General features: G+C 48.5%; 1 protein-coding gene across 1 annotated transcript in view; it reads right to left on the reverse strand.

The window, feature by feature from the left end:
• Nucleotides 1-9987, reverse strand: part of LOC132816158 (WD repeat-containing protein 48) — a 127497-nt gene extending 117510 nt beyond the window's left edge. The window contains exon 1 of the mRNA XM_060825641.1: nucleotides 9914-9987. Within this exon, the coding sequence (XP_060681624.1) occupies nucleotides 9914-9961 (48 nt within the window). The 5' untranslated portion in view covers nucleotides 9962-9987. The remainder of the gene's footprint in view (nucleotides 1-9913) is intronic.
• Nucleotides 9988-14406: the final 4419 nt, after the last annotated feature.

The raw sequence follows: 14406 nt of genomic DNA on the forward strand, positions 1-14406 counted from the left end.
GAGGGAGAGGTGGAGGTGGTGAGGGGGGTGATCGAGGGAGAGGTGGAGGTGGTGAGGGGGGGGATCGAGGGAGAGAAGGTGGTGCGGGCGGTGATCGAGGGAGAGGAGGTGGTGAGGGGGGCGATCGAGGGAGAGGTGGTGGTGAGGGGGCGATCGAGGGAGAGGAGGTGGTGAGGGGGGCGATCGAGGGAGAGGAGGTGGTGCGGGGGACGATCGAGGGAGAGGAGGTGGTGAGGGGGGCGATCGAGGGAGAGGTGGTGATGCGGGCGGGGGGTGATCGAGGGAGAGGTGGTGGTGGTGAGGGGGGTGATTGAGGGAGAGAAGGTGGTGCGGGCGGTGATCGAGGGAGAGGAGGTGGTGAGGGGGGCGATCGAGGGAGGTGGTGGTGGTGGTGGTGGTGGTGGTGAGGGGGGTGATCGAGGGAGAGGAGGTGATGCGGGCGGGGGGTGATCGAGGGAGAGGTGGAGGTGGTGAGGGGGGTGATCGAGGGAGAGGAGGTGGTGCGGGCGGTGATCGAGGGAGAGAAGGTGGTGCGGGGCGGGGGGTTGAGGAAAGGAGGTGGTGCGGGGGTGGGGGGTGAAGAGAGATGGTGGTGCGGGCGGGGGGGTGAGGAGAGATGGTGGTGCGGGCGGGGGGGTGAGGAGAGGAAGTGGTGCGGGGGTGGGTTGAGGAGAGGAGGTGGTGCGGGCGGGGGGTGAGGAGGGGTGGTGGTGAGGGTGGGTGGCGCGGATTGAGGAGAGGAGATGGTGCGTGTTGGCGGATTGAGGAGAGATGGTGGTGTGGGCGGGGGGGTGAGGAGAGGAGGTGGTGCAGGCGGGGGGGTGAGGAGAGGTGGTGGTGCGGGCGGGGGGTGAGGAGAGGTGGTGGTGCAGGCGGGGGGGTGAGGAGAGGAGGTGGTGCAGGCGGGGGGGTGAGGAGAGGTGGTGGTGCGGGCGGGGGGGTGAGGAGAGGTGGTGGTGCGGGCGGGGGGGTGAGGAGAGGTGGTGGTGCGGGCGGGGGGGTGAGGAGAGGAGGTGGTGCGGGCGGGGGGGATGAGGAGAGGAGGTGGTGCGGGCGGGGGGTGAGGAGAGATGGTGGTGCGGGGGAGGTTGAGGAGAGGTGGTGGTGCGGGGGGGTGGTTGAGGAGAGGAGGTGTGCGGGGTGGCGGATTGAGGAGAGGTGGTGGTGCAGGGGGGTGGTTGAGGAGAGGTGGTGGTGCAGGGGGGTGGTTGAGGAGAGCTGGTGGTGCAGGGGGGTGGTTGAGGAGAGCTGGTGGTGCGGGGGAGGGGCGATTGAGGAAAGGAAGTGGTGCGGGGGGGATTGAGGTGGTGGTGGTGCGGGGGGGGGGGGTGTTGAGGAGGTGGTGGTGGAGGGCAAGGTTGAGGGGGCGGGTGGGGGGGGTTGAGGAGCAGGAGGCGAGGACAAGTGACAATTTTAACATTTGCACCACACAAATGGCAGGCAACAATGACCATCACCTTAGACAGACCAGGCAGACAATCTAACCATTGCCTCTTGACATACATTGGTGTTACCATTACTAAATTCCTCACTATCAACATCCTGGGGGGTTACCATTGACTAGAAACTCAACTGGACTCGCACATAATTACAGTGGCTATAAGAGCAGGGTCAGAGGCTAGGAATACTGTGGCATGTAACTTACCTCCTCACCCCCAAAGCCTGTCAGGAATGTGTTGGAATACTCCCCACTTGCCTGGATAGATGTTGGAGCTGCACAAGGAGCTCAACACCATCCAGGACAAAGCAGTCTGCTTGATTGGCACCACATCTACAAACATCGACGCCCTCCATCAAAATTGGTGTGTCGTGGACAGTGAAGAAGGTTATCTAAGATGATGATGAGATCTCGATCAATTGGGTCAATGGGCTGAGGAATGAGAGATGGAGTTTGATTTGGTTAAATGCAAGGTACTGCACTGTAGTCAAACAAACAAGGGCATGACTTATATAATTAATGGGTGGACCCTGGTTAATGTTTTAGAATAGAGATACCTAGGGGTTCAGGTACATAATTCTTTGGAATTTGTTTCACAGGTAAACAGGTGGTTAAGGTGGCATCTAGCATGCTTGCTTTCATTGTTCAAACTGAGTCTGGGGGGTTGGGACATCAATGTTGAGGTTGTTCAGATCGTTGGTGAGGCCTTTTCTGGAATACTGTGTGCTGATCTGGTCAACCTATTGTAGGAAGGATATTATTAAACTGGAGAGAGTTCAGAAAGGATTCCTCAGGACGTTTCCGGGATTGGAGGGTTTGAGTTATAAGAGGAGGCTGCAGAGGCTAGGACTTTTTTCACTGGATTGTAGGAAGTTGAGGGGTGACCTTATGGAGATTTATAAAATCATGAGAGGCATAGATGACTCACAAAAGGTCTTTCCACTGAGGAAGTGGTTCAAAACAAGGGATCACATTAAGGTGAGAACACAAAGGTTTGAAAAAGGACAAAAGAGACAGCTTTTTTTTTAAAAGAAACAGAGTGGTTCGTATGTGGATTGAACTGCCAGAGGAAGTGGTGGATGCAGGACACAGTTACACTGTTTAAAAGGCATTTGAATAATTATGTGAATAGGAAAGGTTGAGAAGGATATGGGACAAACGTGGACAGATGGCAATAGTCTTGGAACATGGCCAGCGTGGACTCGTCAGACTGAAGGGCCTGTTTCCATGCTGTGTGACTATCACGCTGTAGAAAATCTTCATGAAATGCAGTAATTTCTCATTCCCTTCTCCCACAATTTTGCAGAGAGTCGAGATAAAATAAAAATAAAGCAAAATAAAACTAATGTTGTACCATGTCAATTAACATTTTTTTAAAGTACCAAGTGCTTAAGGATTATCCTTAACAATTGATGTATCCATATCCAAGCTGCTTACAGCAACAAGAACATTTAACTTTATAGATATTTTCTAATCAACCTCTGAATCAGGTGGGAAAACGTGGTCCAATTGCTCCGTTCGGGACCCAGTTACATTAACTCAATAACTGTACATTCCAACATACTTCTCACACAGTACAGCTTTTACAAGTGAAGATAGTTGGATAGGTTAGATTTACGTTTCTAGTTTAGAACATTTTCAGTTCAATTTAGTTGCCTGTTAAAGTCCTGAGTGGTCTTGACAGGTGGACATGGAAAGGATGTTGTCTCTTGTGGGAAAATCTAGAACTTAACATTTTCAAAAAATTAAAGTGTCACCCATTTAAGACAGAACAGATAAAATGTTTTCTCCAAGAAGGTCAAGTCTTTAGAATTCTCTTACAAAAGGTAGTGGAAGCACTGTCCTTGAATATTACAGCAGAGTTATACAGATTCTTGAGAAGCAAGGGGGTAAAAAGTTAGAGTAATCAGATCAGCCACTGTCTTACTGATTCACAGAGCGGCCCTGAGGCGCCAAGTGATCTACTCATGCTTTTAATTTGAACATTCAACTCTGAGAAATTCCATGCTAGTACACAGAGCATATAACAGAAGGGCCAGCAATTTAGTTACCCCATATTTAGCAAATCAGCCACATGAGGGTTCCAAATAATCATTCCCACCTCAACTGATTAACAATTATATTTTAGCAATTCAAACTAAACATACAAAACTTTAAATTCCAATTGATTACATTCTACAACAGAATTTATCACAATCGCATTTCTAAAAAAAAATCAAGATAGCATGTCTTTACATGAATTAGGCAAGTTAATAAATCACTTCAGAAAGACAAAACATTACAATATACCTACAGCTCTTGGGTATACCAGTTGAACTGTTCTCCCAACTGTAATCTTTAGTACTGTGTAAAAATCTTTATGACACTGCAAAATATCATTTTTTTTTTCATTGTCACATCAAAATGTGTAACCAGGTGCTGAAATGCTCACTGGAAACTTAATACGAAAATAGCAATGTTATTTCTCACAATTTGGGTATAATTGCAGCCTTCAGGTTCAGACAAATATAGCAAAGTCAGTTAGCACATTTTGGATTGATCGTGTTGCATTCTGACTACTCTGATCAGAGCAGCGCGCACACACAAGGTGATACACAATGTCATGGGAAGTAAGGTACTACAAAGGCTGTTTTCAGGATCGATTTACAGCATTTGCCACCAACAGTAGATAAAACATTTCCTATCACAAACTGTTTCAAATTCAGTGTCAGCTATTATGACAGGACCTAAATCTCTACATGTTCCCAGGATCCTATGGGAAGCTAGGGAGGAGATAGCAGAGCCATTGGCCTGGATTTTTATGTCGTCATTGTCAACGGGAATAGTACCAGAGGACTGGAGGATAGCGAATGTGGTCCCATTGTTCAAGAAAGGGAGTAGGGATAGCCCTAGTAACTATAGGCCAGTGAGTCTGACTTCAGTGGTGGGCAAAGTCTTAGAGAGAATGGTAAGGGATAAGATTTATGAACATCTGGGTAGGAATAACGTGATCAGGGATAGCCAGCATGGTTTTGTGAAGGGCAGGTCGTGCCTCACAAACCTTATTGAGTTCTTTGAGAAGGTGACTAAGGAAGTGGATGAGGGTAAAGCAGTAGATGTTGTGTATATGGATTTTAGTAAGGCGTTCGATAAGGTTCCCCATGGTAGGCTAATGCTAAAACTTCGGAGGTATGGCATTGAGGATACATTAGAGGTTTGGATTAGGAATTGGCTGGCTGGAAGGAGACAGAGGGTAGTAGTTGATGGATTATGTTCATCTTGGAGCGCAGTTACTAGCGGTGTACCACAAGGATCTGTTTTGGGACCATTGCTTTTTGTTATCTTTATAAATGATCTAGAGGAAGGACTTGAAAGCTGGGTAAGCAAGTTTGCGGATGACACGAAAGTCGGTGGAGTTGTGGATAGTGAGGAAGGAAGTGGTAGGTTACAGCGGGATATAGATAAGTTGCAGAGCTGGGCGGAAATGTGGCAAATGGAATTCAATGTAGCTAAGTGCGAAGTCGTTCACTTTGGTAGGAATAACAAGATGATGGATTACTGGGCTAATGGTAGGCTACTTGGTAGTGTAGATGAGCAGAGGGATCTTGGTGTCTATGTACACAGATCTCTGAAAGTTGCCACCCAGGTAAATAGTGCTGTGAGGAAGGCATATGGTGTACTGGGCTTTATTGGCAGAGGAATTGAGTTCCGGAGTCCTGAGGTCATGTTGCAGTTGTATAAGACTCTGGTGAGGCCTCATCTGGAGTATTGTGTGCAGTTTTGGTCGCCATACTATAGGAAGGATGTGGAAGCTTTAGAACGAGTGCAGAGGAGGTTTACCAGGATGTTGCCTGGAATGGTAGGAAGATCGTATGAGGAAAGGCTGAGGCACTTGGGGCTGTTCTCATTGGAGAAGAGAAGGTTTAGGGGAGATCTGATAGAAGTGTATAAGATGATTAGGGGTTTAGATAGGGTCGACACTGAGAACCTTTTACCGCTAATGGAGTCAGGTGTTACTAGGGGACATAGCTTTAAATTAAGGGGTGGTAGGTATAGGACAGATGTTAGGGGTAGATTCTTCACACAGCGGGTTGTGAGTTCATGGAATGCCCTGCCCGTATCTGTGGTGAACTCTCCTTCTTTATGTTCATTTAAGCAGGCATTGGATAGGCATTTGGAAGTTATTGGGCTAGTATAGGTTAGGTAGGACTCGGTCGGCGCAACATCGAGGGCCGAAGGGCCTGTACTGCGCTGTATCGTTCTATGTTCTATGTTCTATGTTAAAATGCAAACCACACAGCAGAGGCCACAACTAGATATATGACAACATCCAAAGTTGTCATACTCCATAGAAAATGCACTGATTACATACCACAAAACCAAGGAATATGACAGCACAAAAGGTGGTCAATTAGGTCTTTTTTTTTGAAAGACCTGTCCAATTTAGTCACACAACTCTGCCTTTTCATCAACTTCCCATAATTAAGTATCCTACAAATTCATGTCCAAACTGCTTTTCAAAATAAAAACAAAATGTTGGGGGTAACTCAGGACTCACAGCATCTATGGAGAGAACAAAAATACAATTATGCTTTGAATCAAAAATGATTCAGTCATATTGGACTTAGCTTTGACCCTGTTACTCTCCACAGATGCTACCAGACCTGCTGAGTTTCTCTGGCATTTTCTGCTTCTATTTCAGATTCAGAATTTGTATTTTAAATTTTTGATTTGACTGTCTATGAAATCTCATTCCACCACCCTATCAAACAGGATTTTACAACCACACGTAAAAATATTTCTCATTTTTCTTCTTGACTGTTGTTTTAAACCTATGGTCTAGATTACCCATTGTCTAGCTAAGGAAACGATTGCAAAGTTTGTGAAGGTTTGTAGCTCAGGTTGAGGTTTAGGGAGTAGGTTTGCTCACTGAGCTGTAGGTTTGATATCCAGAGGTTTCATTACCTGGCTAGATAACATCATCAGTGGCGACCTTCAAGTGAAGCGAAGCTGCTGTCTCCTGCTTTCTATTTATATCTTTCTCCCGGATGGGGTTCTTGGGGTTTGTGGTGATGTCATTTCCTGTTCATTTTCTGAGGGGTTGATAGATAGCATCTAGATCTGTGTGTTTGTTTATGGCGTTGTAGCACCAACATTCTCAAACAAAAACTAACAAACTTAAAAGACCCAGTACAGCCCATGGACAAAACCAACGTCATCTATAAAATTCCATGCAAGGATTGCCACAAACACTACGTAGGACAAACAGGAAGAAAGTTAGCCACCAGGGTACATGAACATCGGCTAGCCACAAAAAGACACGACCCTCTCTCCCTCGAAACCCTACACACGGATGAAATAAACCACCATTTCGACTGGGACAACACATCTATCCTGGGACAGGCTAAGCAAAGACATGCCAGAGAATTCCTAGAGGCCTGGCACTCCAACCACAACGCCATAAACAAACACATAGATCTAGATACCATCTAACAACCCCTCAGAAAACAAACAGGAAATGACATCACCACAAACCCCAAGAACCCCATCCAGGAGAAAGGTATAAATAGAAAGCAGGAGACGACAGCTTCACTTCACTTCGAGGTCGCCACTGATGATGTTACCTAGCCAGGTAATGAAACGTCTGGATATCAAACCTACAGCTCAGCGAGCAAACCTACACACTAAGAAAATGATTCTTACCTGCTCTATCCAAAATCTTTACACTCTTGAACAGCTTAGTAGCTGTCAACTCTCTAGGCTGAGAAAAATCACAGCTTCTTTAACGGGTAAAATACTGCATGTACTGAAAGCTGAAATAAAAATAAAACTCTGGCAATATTCAGCAAGTCTATGAGTCGGAGAAAAGACAAAAAAAAGTTACAGTTCAGGTTGGGGACCCTTCTGAAGAAGAAAGTCCAGAATAAAACATTGACTATTTCTCTTTTCACACAAACCATCAAACCTCCTCAGCAGTTAATATTTTATCAGCTTCTTGAATCATTCAGCATAATTGATGCCTTCAGCCTTCGTAGCAATCTCTGAAGACTTCTGCATAGTCCTTTACGACACCCTTCTCAAAACGTGGTATTTAGAACTGACCAGCACAATACCCCAGTGATTTCTAACCGCTTCCTTGTTTTAATATATTTCAGTGTGCAACATTGATCAGCTCACAAAAAAGTGCTACTGACAAATTCACAAAACACTTGACAAGAGCTCAACGGTTTATAAATGTCATTAGAACCTAGAGGACGTTCTCCAGTTTATTACAAAACCAACTAGGTTTACATCAACAGATAAACAGAAAGAAAAGCAAACCAAAATACTAACCGCTGATGGGTTAAAACATTCAGTTATAGGAGACCAGTTACCTAAGCATCATTGCACAAACTTCAGAAAATATTTCTATCTTGTGGCTTTCATAGAACCGTCGATGTTTATATCACAGCAGAAGTCCTATAACTTCCAAAGTGCCCACTTGTGCTTTTCAACAGCAATTTGTTGCTTATCTGTGTGTCACCTTTTCCCCATTGCCATGCACTACGTTTCAAATGTTTGTACAAATTTCCCTTCCAAGATGCAGCCACATTTTGACATATTCCACACAGTCTAAATAAAGGCCCCATTTAACCAAAGAATGTACAATTTACAATTCCATTTTAAATCAGGCCATTCAGTTATTCAAACATTAAATTATTCTGCCCTTTTACAAAGGGGGTGTTGGATCTTTTCAAAACACAAAATACATATGAAAAATCCACAAACTGCGAAGAATGGTGTTTTGCTCATGAAACTTGCAGAAGGTAATCACTTACCCTTAAAGTACACAACTTGAGTTGTGAAATCAGGGACTCTGAGCAAAAGAACATCAAAATGAGGGAACAGCTCCAGCACTGTTGCTGATGGGGACACTGACATAGACTACAATCATTGTGCAGGCATAAAATTTAAAAAGTCTGAAGTGAACTTGCAGCACACAGACAGGCCATTTGACCCACCTTGAGCTATGCTAGTGCGTTTCTGCAACAGTGGAGCCTCTTCCCTCCCTACTTCAAAGTCCCCAACAAACCACTGCGGCACAGATCATAAAGGAGACAACAAACAAAATTAAATTGACAAGACATATAGCAGATGGAGCTGAAGCCAGTGAAACAGCTCCCAAGCAGCTCTAGATCAGGACAGTCAAACAACTCAACACATTAATTTAGTTTTCTCCACACAGATGCTACCTGCCAAGTTTCTCCAGCAATTTGGAGGTTTCTCCAGTGATGTGTTTTTTTTTTGTTTCAAACAGAGTCACAGACATACAGCATGGAAACAGACCCAACTCATCCACGCCAACCAGATATCCCAAGCCAATCTAGTCCCACCTGCCAGCACCCAGTCCATATCCCTCCAATCTCTAGCATTGTCAGCTCTTCGCTTATTTTAATCACTGATAGCTCTCGGGTGCAAAACTTCAGGTAGAAAAGATCAGTATCCTTAAGAACTAGAATGTTGTGAACTGAACGCAGCAGAAGAGGGGTTCAGGAAGAGGGTCCTATCACAGGCAGTGAACCCCTCTCCCCAGCCACAACAAACCCCACAAATTCTCCTCTTCCCTGTCCCAAGACTCGCTGCTCTGTTCACCACAACCTCTCCCCATTCTGTCTCCTCGTCCACTTCTCCTGCCCCAACCATCGCTCTCCCAATCCCCTTTCCCTTATCAGCCTGGTCCAGCCACTTCCTGACCCCACTCTCCTTTCCTTCTCTTCTGACTCCCCCCCCCCACCCCAACTTCCTTTTCCCTCACCAAGCCCCCCCTTTCCCGCTTCTTCTCCTCCCAACCATTCCGCACCCTCCCCACTACTCCTTTCCCTCTGCTACCACCTTCACCACTTCTCCCCTCTCCTTCTCCTCTCGCCATTCTTGTCCCTCCCCCCTTCACCTTCTTCTCCCCCCACCTCCTTCTTCTCCTCCTCCTCCTCCTCACCCTCTCCTCTTCTCCCTCCTCCCTCTCCTCCCTCCCCTCTTCTCCCTCTCCTCCCTCCCCTCTTCTCCCTCTCCTCCCTCCCCTCTTCTCCCTCTCCTCCCTCCCCTCTTCTCCCTCTCCTCCCTCCCCTCTTCTCCCTCTCCTCCCTCCCCTCTCTGGCGCTCTCCTCCCTCCCCTCTTCTCCCTCTCCTCCCTCCCCTCTTCTCCCTCTCCTCCCTCCCCTCCCTCCCCTCTTCTCCCTCCTCCTACCCCCCTTCTCCCCTTCTTCGTCTTCTTCTTCTTCCTCCTCCCCCTCCCCCTCTCCCTCCTCCTCCCCCTCCTCTCTCCTCCTCTCCCTCTCCCTCTCCCTCTCCCTCTCCCTCCCCACGCCACCCCACCCCTGTGTAGCGGCTGCAGGCGCGGGATTTGAGCGAGGCCGTGGAGAGGCCTCGGGGAGCGGGAGGTGAGGAAGCTGGAGGCTCCGGTCAGGGGGAGAGCAGGGAGCGGGCTCCAAGGCTGGGGCGGTCGAGCGGATCCCTCACCTGGACTTTCCTCCGGGCCGCGGTGTTCTGCCGATGATGGGCCGCCATTTTGCATGTTGACACCGCGACGTCACTTCCTGTCCGGCGCCGGGCGGAAGTGTGGGCGGGGCCAGCAGGTGAGGCCCTCCTCACCTGGGGACAGTGTCTCTCTGAGTCAGTGTCTTTCACACACACACACACACACACACCCCTCCCCAAGCCATCACACCACATCAATATAATGGGAACCTGAAATTAAAGCAAAATCAAAATTAAAATGCTAAGCATCTGCAAAATGTTTGCTGTACAGTATGTTCTGGTCTGAAGAGAGACATTGTGGGTGCTGGAAATCTGAGTCAAACACAAAGAAAAAGCCAGAGAGACTCAGCAGGTCTGGCAGGCCATGTGGAGAGAGAGAAACAGTTAATGTTTCCATTCCGATATCACTTAGGAATGTATCCGCACTGGACTCTTGCGACTCCAGGCCCACAGTGATGTAGTTGCCTGGGCAATAAATGCTGGCCTGGCACTGACTGAATAAGTCCAACGCTTTCTGCTTGTAGTTTGTCAATGTGATACATATGGGGGAAAAAACCCAGGAAGACATGGATATGAGAGTTCCAGTGTGTAGTGTACGAGACAGGCTTGGACCAGTTCTGTCAGCAGCACTGAGCTCAGCGGGTGAAGTGAGTCTCACAAGCAAGCATACAGACCAGTGGCAGACCTGAGTGGCTTCAATATACAACATAAAGTTTTCTCGTTATGCTCAAGTCAGAGTAAAAAATGAGGTCTGCAGATGCTGGCGATCACACAGCTGAAAATGTGTTGCTGGTCAAAGCACAGCAGGCCAGGCAGCATCTCAGGAATAGGGAATTCGACGTTTCGAGCATAAGCCCTTCATCAGGAATGAGAGAGAGTAGCCAAGCAGGCTAAGATAAAAGGTAGGGAGGAGGGACTTGGGGGAGGGTCGATGGAGGTGGGATAGGTGGAAGGAGGTCAAGGTGAGGGTGATAGGCCGGAGTGGGGTGGGGGGGCGGAGAGGTCAGGAAGGAGATTGCAGGTTAGGAGGGCGGTGCTGAGTTGAGGGAACCGACTGAGACAAGGTGGGGGGAGGGGAAATGAGGAAACTGGAGAAATCTGAATTCATACCTTGTGGTTGGAGGGTTCCCAGGCGGAAGATGAGGCGCTCCTCCTCCAGCCGTCGTGTTGTTATGTTCTGCCGGTGGAGGAGTCCAAGACCTGCATGTCCTCGGTGGAGTGGGAGGGAGAGTTAAAGTGTTGAGCCACGGGGTGGTTGGGTTGGTTGGTCCGGGCGGCCCAGAGGTGTTCTCTGAAGCCTTCCGCATCCGCCACAAGTTCACCTGTACCTCCACACACATCATCTATTGCATCCGCTGCACCCGATGTGGCCTCCTCTATATTGGGGAGACAGGCCGCTTACTTGCGGAACGCTTCAGAGAACACCTCTGGGCCGCCCGGACCAACCAACCCAACCACCCCGTGGCCCAACACTTTAACTCTCCCTCCCACTCCACCGAGGACATGCAGGTCCTTGGACTCCTCCACCGGCAGAACGTAACAACACGACGGCTGGAGGAGGAGCGCCTCATCTTCCGCCTGGGAACCCTCCAACCACAAGGTATGAATTCAGATTTCTCCAGTTTCCTCATTTCCCCTCCCCCCACCCTGTCTCAGTCGGTTCCCTCAACTCAGCACCGCCCTCCTAACCTGCAATCTCCTTCCTGACCTCTCCGCCCCCCACCCCACTCCGGCCTATCACCCTCACCTTGACCTCCTTCCACCTAGCCCACCTCCATCGCCCCTCTCCCAAGTCCCTCCTCCCTACCTTTTATCTTAGCCTGCTTGGCTACTCTCTCTCATTCCTGATGAAGGGCTTATGCTTGAAACGTCGAATTCCCTATTCCTGAGATGCTGCCTGGCCTGCTGTGCTTTGACCAGCAACACATTTTCAGCTCAAGTCAGAGTAAGTCACAGTCATAGAGTCTTACAGCTTAGAAACAGGCCCTTCAGCCAACAAACATCAAACTACACTAATCCCATTTATCAGCACTTGGTCCACAGTCTTACACTTCCTGACATTTTAAGTGCTAGTCCAGATGTTTCTTAAATACACCCTCTCAGGCAGCACGCTCTATATTTGCACTACTGTCTTGGTGAAAAAATTTCCACTTACTCCTCACTTTAACTTATGTCCTCTGATCTTAGACACATAGAGTCATAGAGATGTACAGCATGGAAACAGTACCTTTGGTCCAATCAATCCATGCCAACCAGATATCCTAAATTAATCTAGTCCCATTTGCCAGCTTTTGGCCATATCCCTCGAAACCCTTCCTATTAATATACCATTCCAGATGCCATTTAAATGTTGTAACTGTACCAACCTCTGCCACTTCATTTGGCAGCTCATTACATACATGCAACACCTTCTACAAGATAAAGTTGTCCTTTAAGAACCTTTTGAATCTTACCCCTCTCACCTTGAACCCATGCTGTCAATTTTTGGACTCCCATACCCTGGGAAAAAGACTGTATCTATTCACTCTATCCATGCTCCTCATGATTTTATAAACCTCTATGAGGTCACCCCTCAACCTCCGATGCTCCTGGAAAACAGTCCCAGCCTTCTGCCATGGGGAAAAGGTTCTCACAATCTGCTTTGTCTATGCCTCATATAATTTTGTATGATTCAGTCAGATACACCATAGCCTCTTCAGCTCCAAGAAAAATAACCCAGTCAATTCAGTCTGTCCTCATAACCGAGACTTTCCGTCTCAGGCACCGTCCTGGTGATCTTCTCTGCACCCTCTCCAGTTCAATCACATCCTTCTGATAGTGTGACAACTAGAATTGCACACAGCATTCCATCTGTGGCTTAACCAATGCTCTGTAAAGTTCCCTGCTAAATACTTTACTCTCTGGGAAATAAAGGCAAGCACTCTGTATGACACCTTCAGAATTCTATGGACTTGAACACCAAGGATCCTTTGTTTCTCAGTACTTCCTAGGGACCTACCATTCACTGTGTATGTCCTTCCCTTATTAGACCTCCCAAAATGCATCACCTCACATTTATCAGGATTAAATTCCATTGGCCATTGCGCTGCCCAATTTGCCAGCTGCTCAGTATCAGACTGTAACCTGAGACCATCCTCCTCACTATCAGCAACACCACCAATTTTTGTATCATCTGCAAGCTTACTAATTCTACATCCTACGTTCACATCCAAGTTGTTAATGTACATAACAAACAGCAAGGCTCCCAGCACAGATCCGTGTGGTACGCCACTGCTCACAGGCTTCCGATTACAAAACAACCCTACCCCTACCATCATCCTTTGCCTCCTACTTGTAAGCCAATTTTGGATCCAGTTTGCCAACTTGCCTTGCATCCCACAGGCTCCTTTGCAGCAGCCTTCCATGTGGGACCTTCTCAAAGTAAAAAATGAGGTCTGCAGATGCTGGAGATCACAGCTGCAAATGTGTTGCTGGTCAAAGCACAGCAGGCTAGGCAGCATCTCAGGAATAGAGAATTCGACGTTTCGAGCATAAGCCCTTCATCAGGAATAAGAGAGAGAGAGCCAAGCAGGCTAAGATAAAAGGTAGGGAGGAGGGACTAGGGGGAGGGGCGATGGAGGTGGGATAGGTGGAAGGAGGTCAAGGTGAGGGTGATAGGCCGGAGTGGGGTGGGGGCGGAGAGGTCAGGAAGAGGATTGCAGGTTAGGAGGGCGGTGCTGAGTTGAGGGAACCGACTGAGACAAGGTGGGGGGAGGGGAAATGAGGAAACTGGAGAAATCTGAATTCATACCTTGTGGTTGGAGGGTTCCCAGGCGGAAGATGAGGCGCTCCTCCTCCAGCCGTCGTGTTGTTGTGTTCTGCCGGTGGAGGAGTCCAAGGACCTGCATGTCCTCGGTGGAGTGGGAGGGAGAGTTAAAGTGTTGGGCCACGGGGTGATTGGGTTGGTTGGTTCGGGCGGCCCAGAGGTGTTCTCTGAAGCGTTCCGCAAGTAAGCGGCCTGTCTCACCAATATAGAGGAGGCCACATCGGGTGCAGCGGATGCAATAGATGATGTGTGTGGAGGTACAGGTGAACTTGTGGCGGATATGGAAGGATCCCTTGGGGCCTTGGAGGGAAGTGAGTGTGGAGGTGTGGGCGCAAGTTTTACATTTCCTGCGGTTGCAGGGGAAGGTGCCGGGGGTGGAGGTTGGGTTGGTGGGGGGTGTGGATCTGACGAGGGAGTCACGAAGGGAGTGGTCCTTGCGGAACGCTGATAGGGGAGGGGAGGGAAATATATCCCTGTTGGTGGGGTCCGTTTGGAGGTGGCGGAAATGGCGGCGGATGATACGTTGTATGCGGAGGTTGGTGGGGTGGTAGGTGAGAACCAGTGGGGTTCTGTCTTGGTGGCGGTTGGAGGAGCGGGGCTCAAGGGCGGAGGAGCGGGAAGTGGAGGAGATGCGGTGGAGGGCATCGTCGATCACGTCTGGGAGGAATCT

The sequence above is a fragment of the Hemiscyllium ocellatum genome, chromosome 5 (genome assembly GCF_020745735.1).
Source record: "Hemiscyllium ocellatum isolate sHemOce1 chromosome 5, sHemOce1.pat.X.cur, whole genome shotgun sequence".
NCBI classification, from domain to species: Eukaryota; Metazoa; Chordata; class Chondrichthyes; order Orectolobiformes; family Hemiscylliidae; genus Hemiscyllium; species Hemiscyllium ocellatum.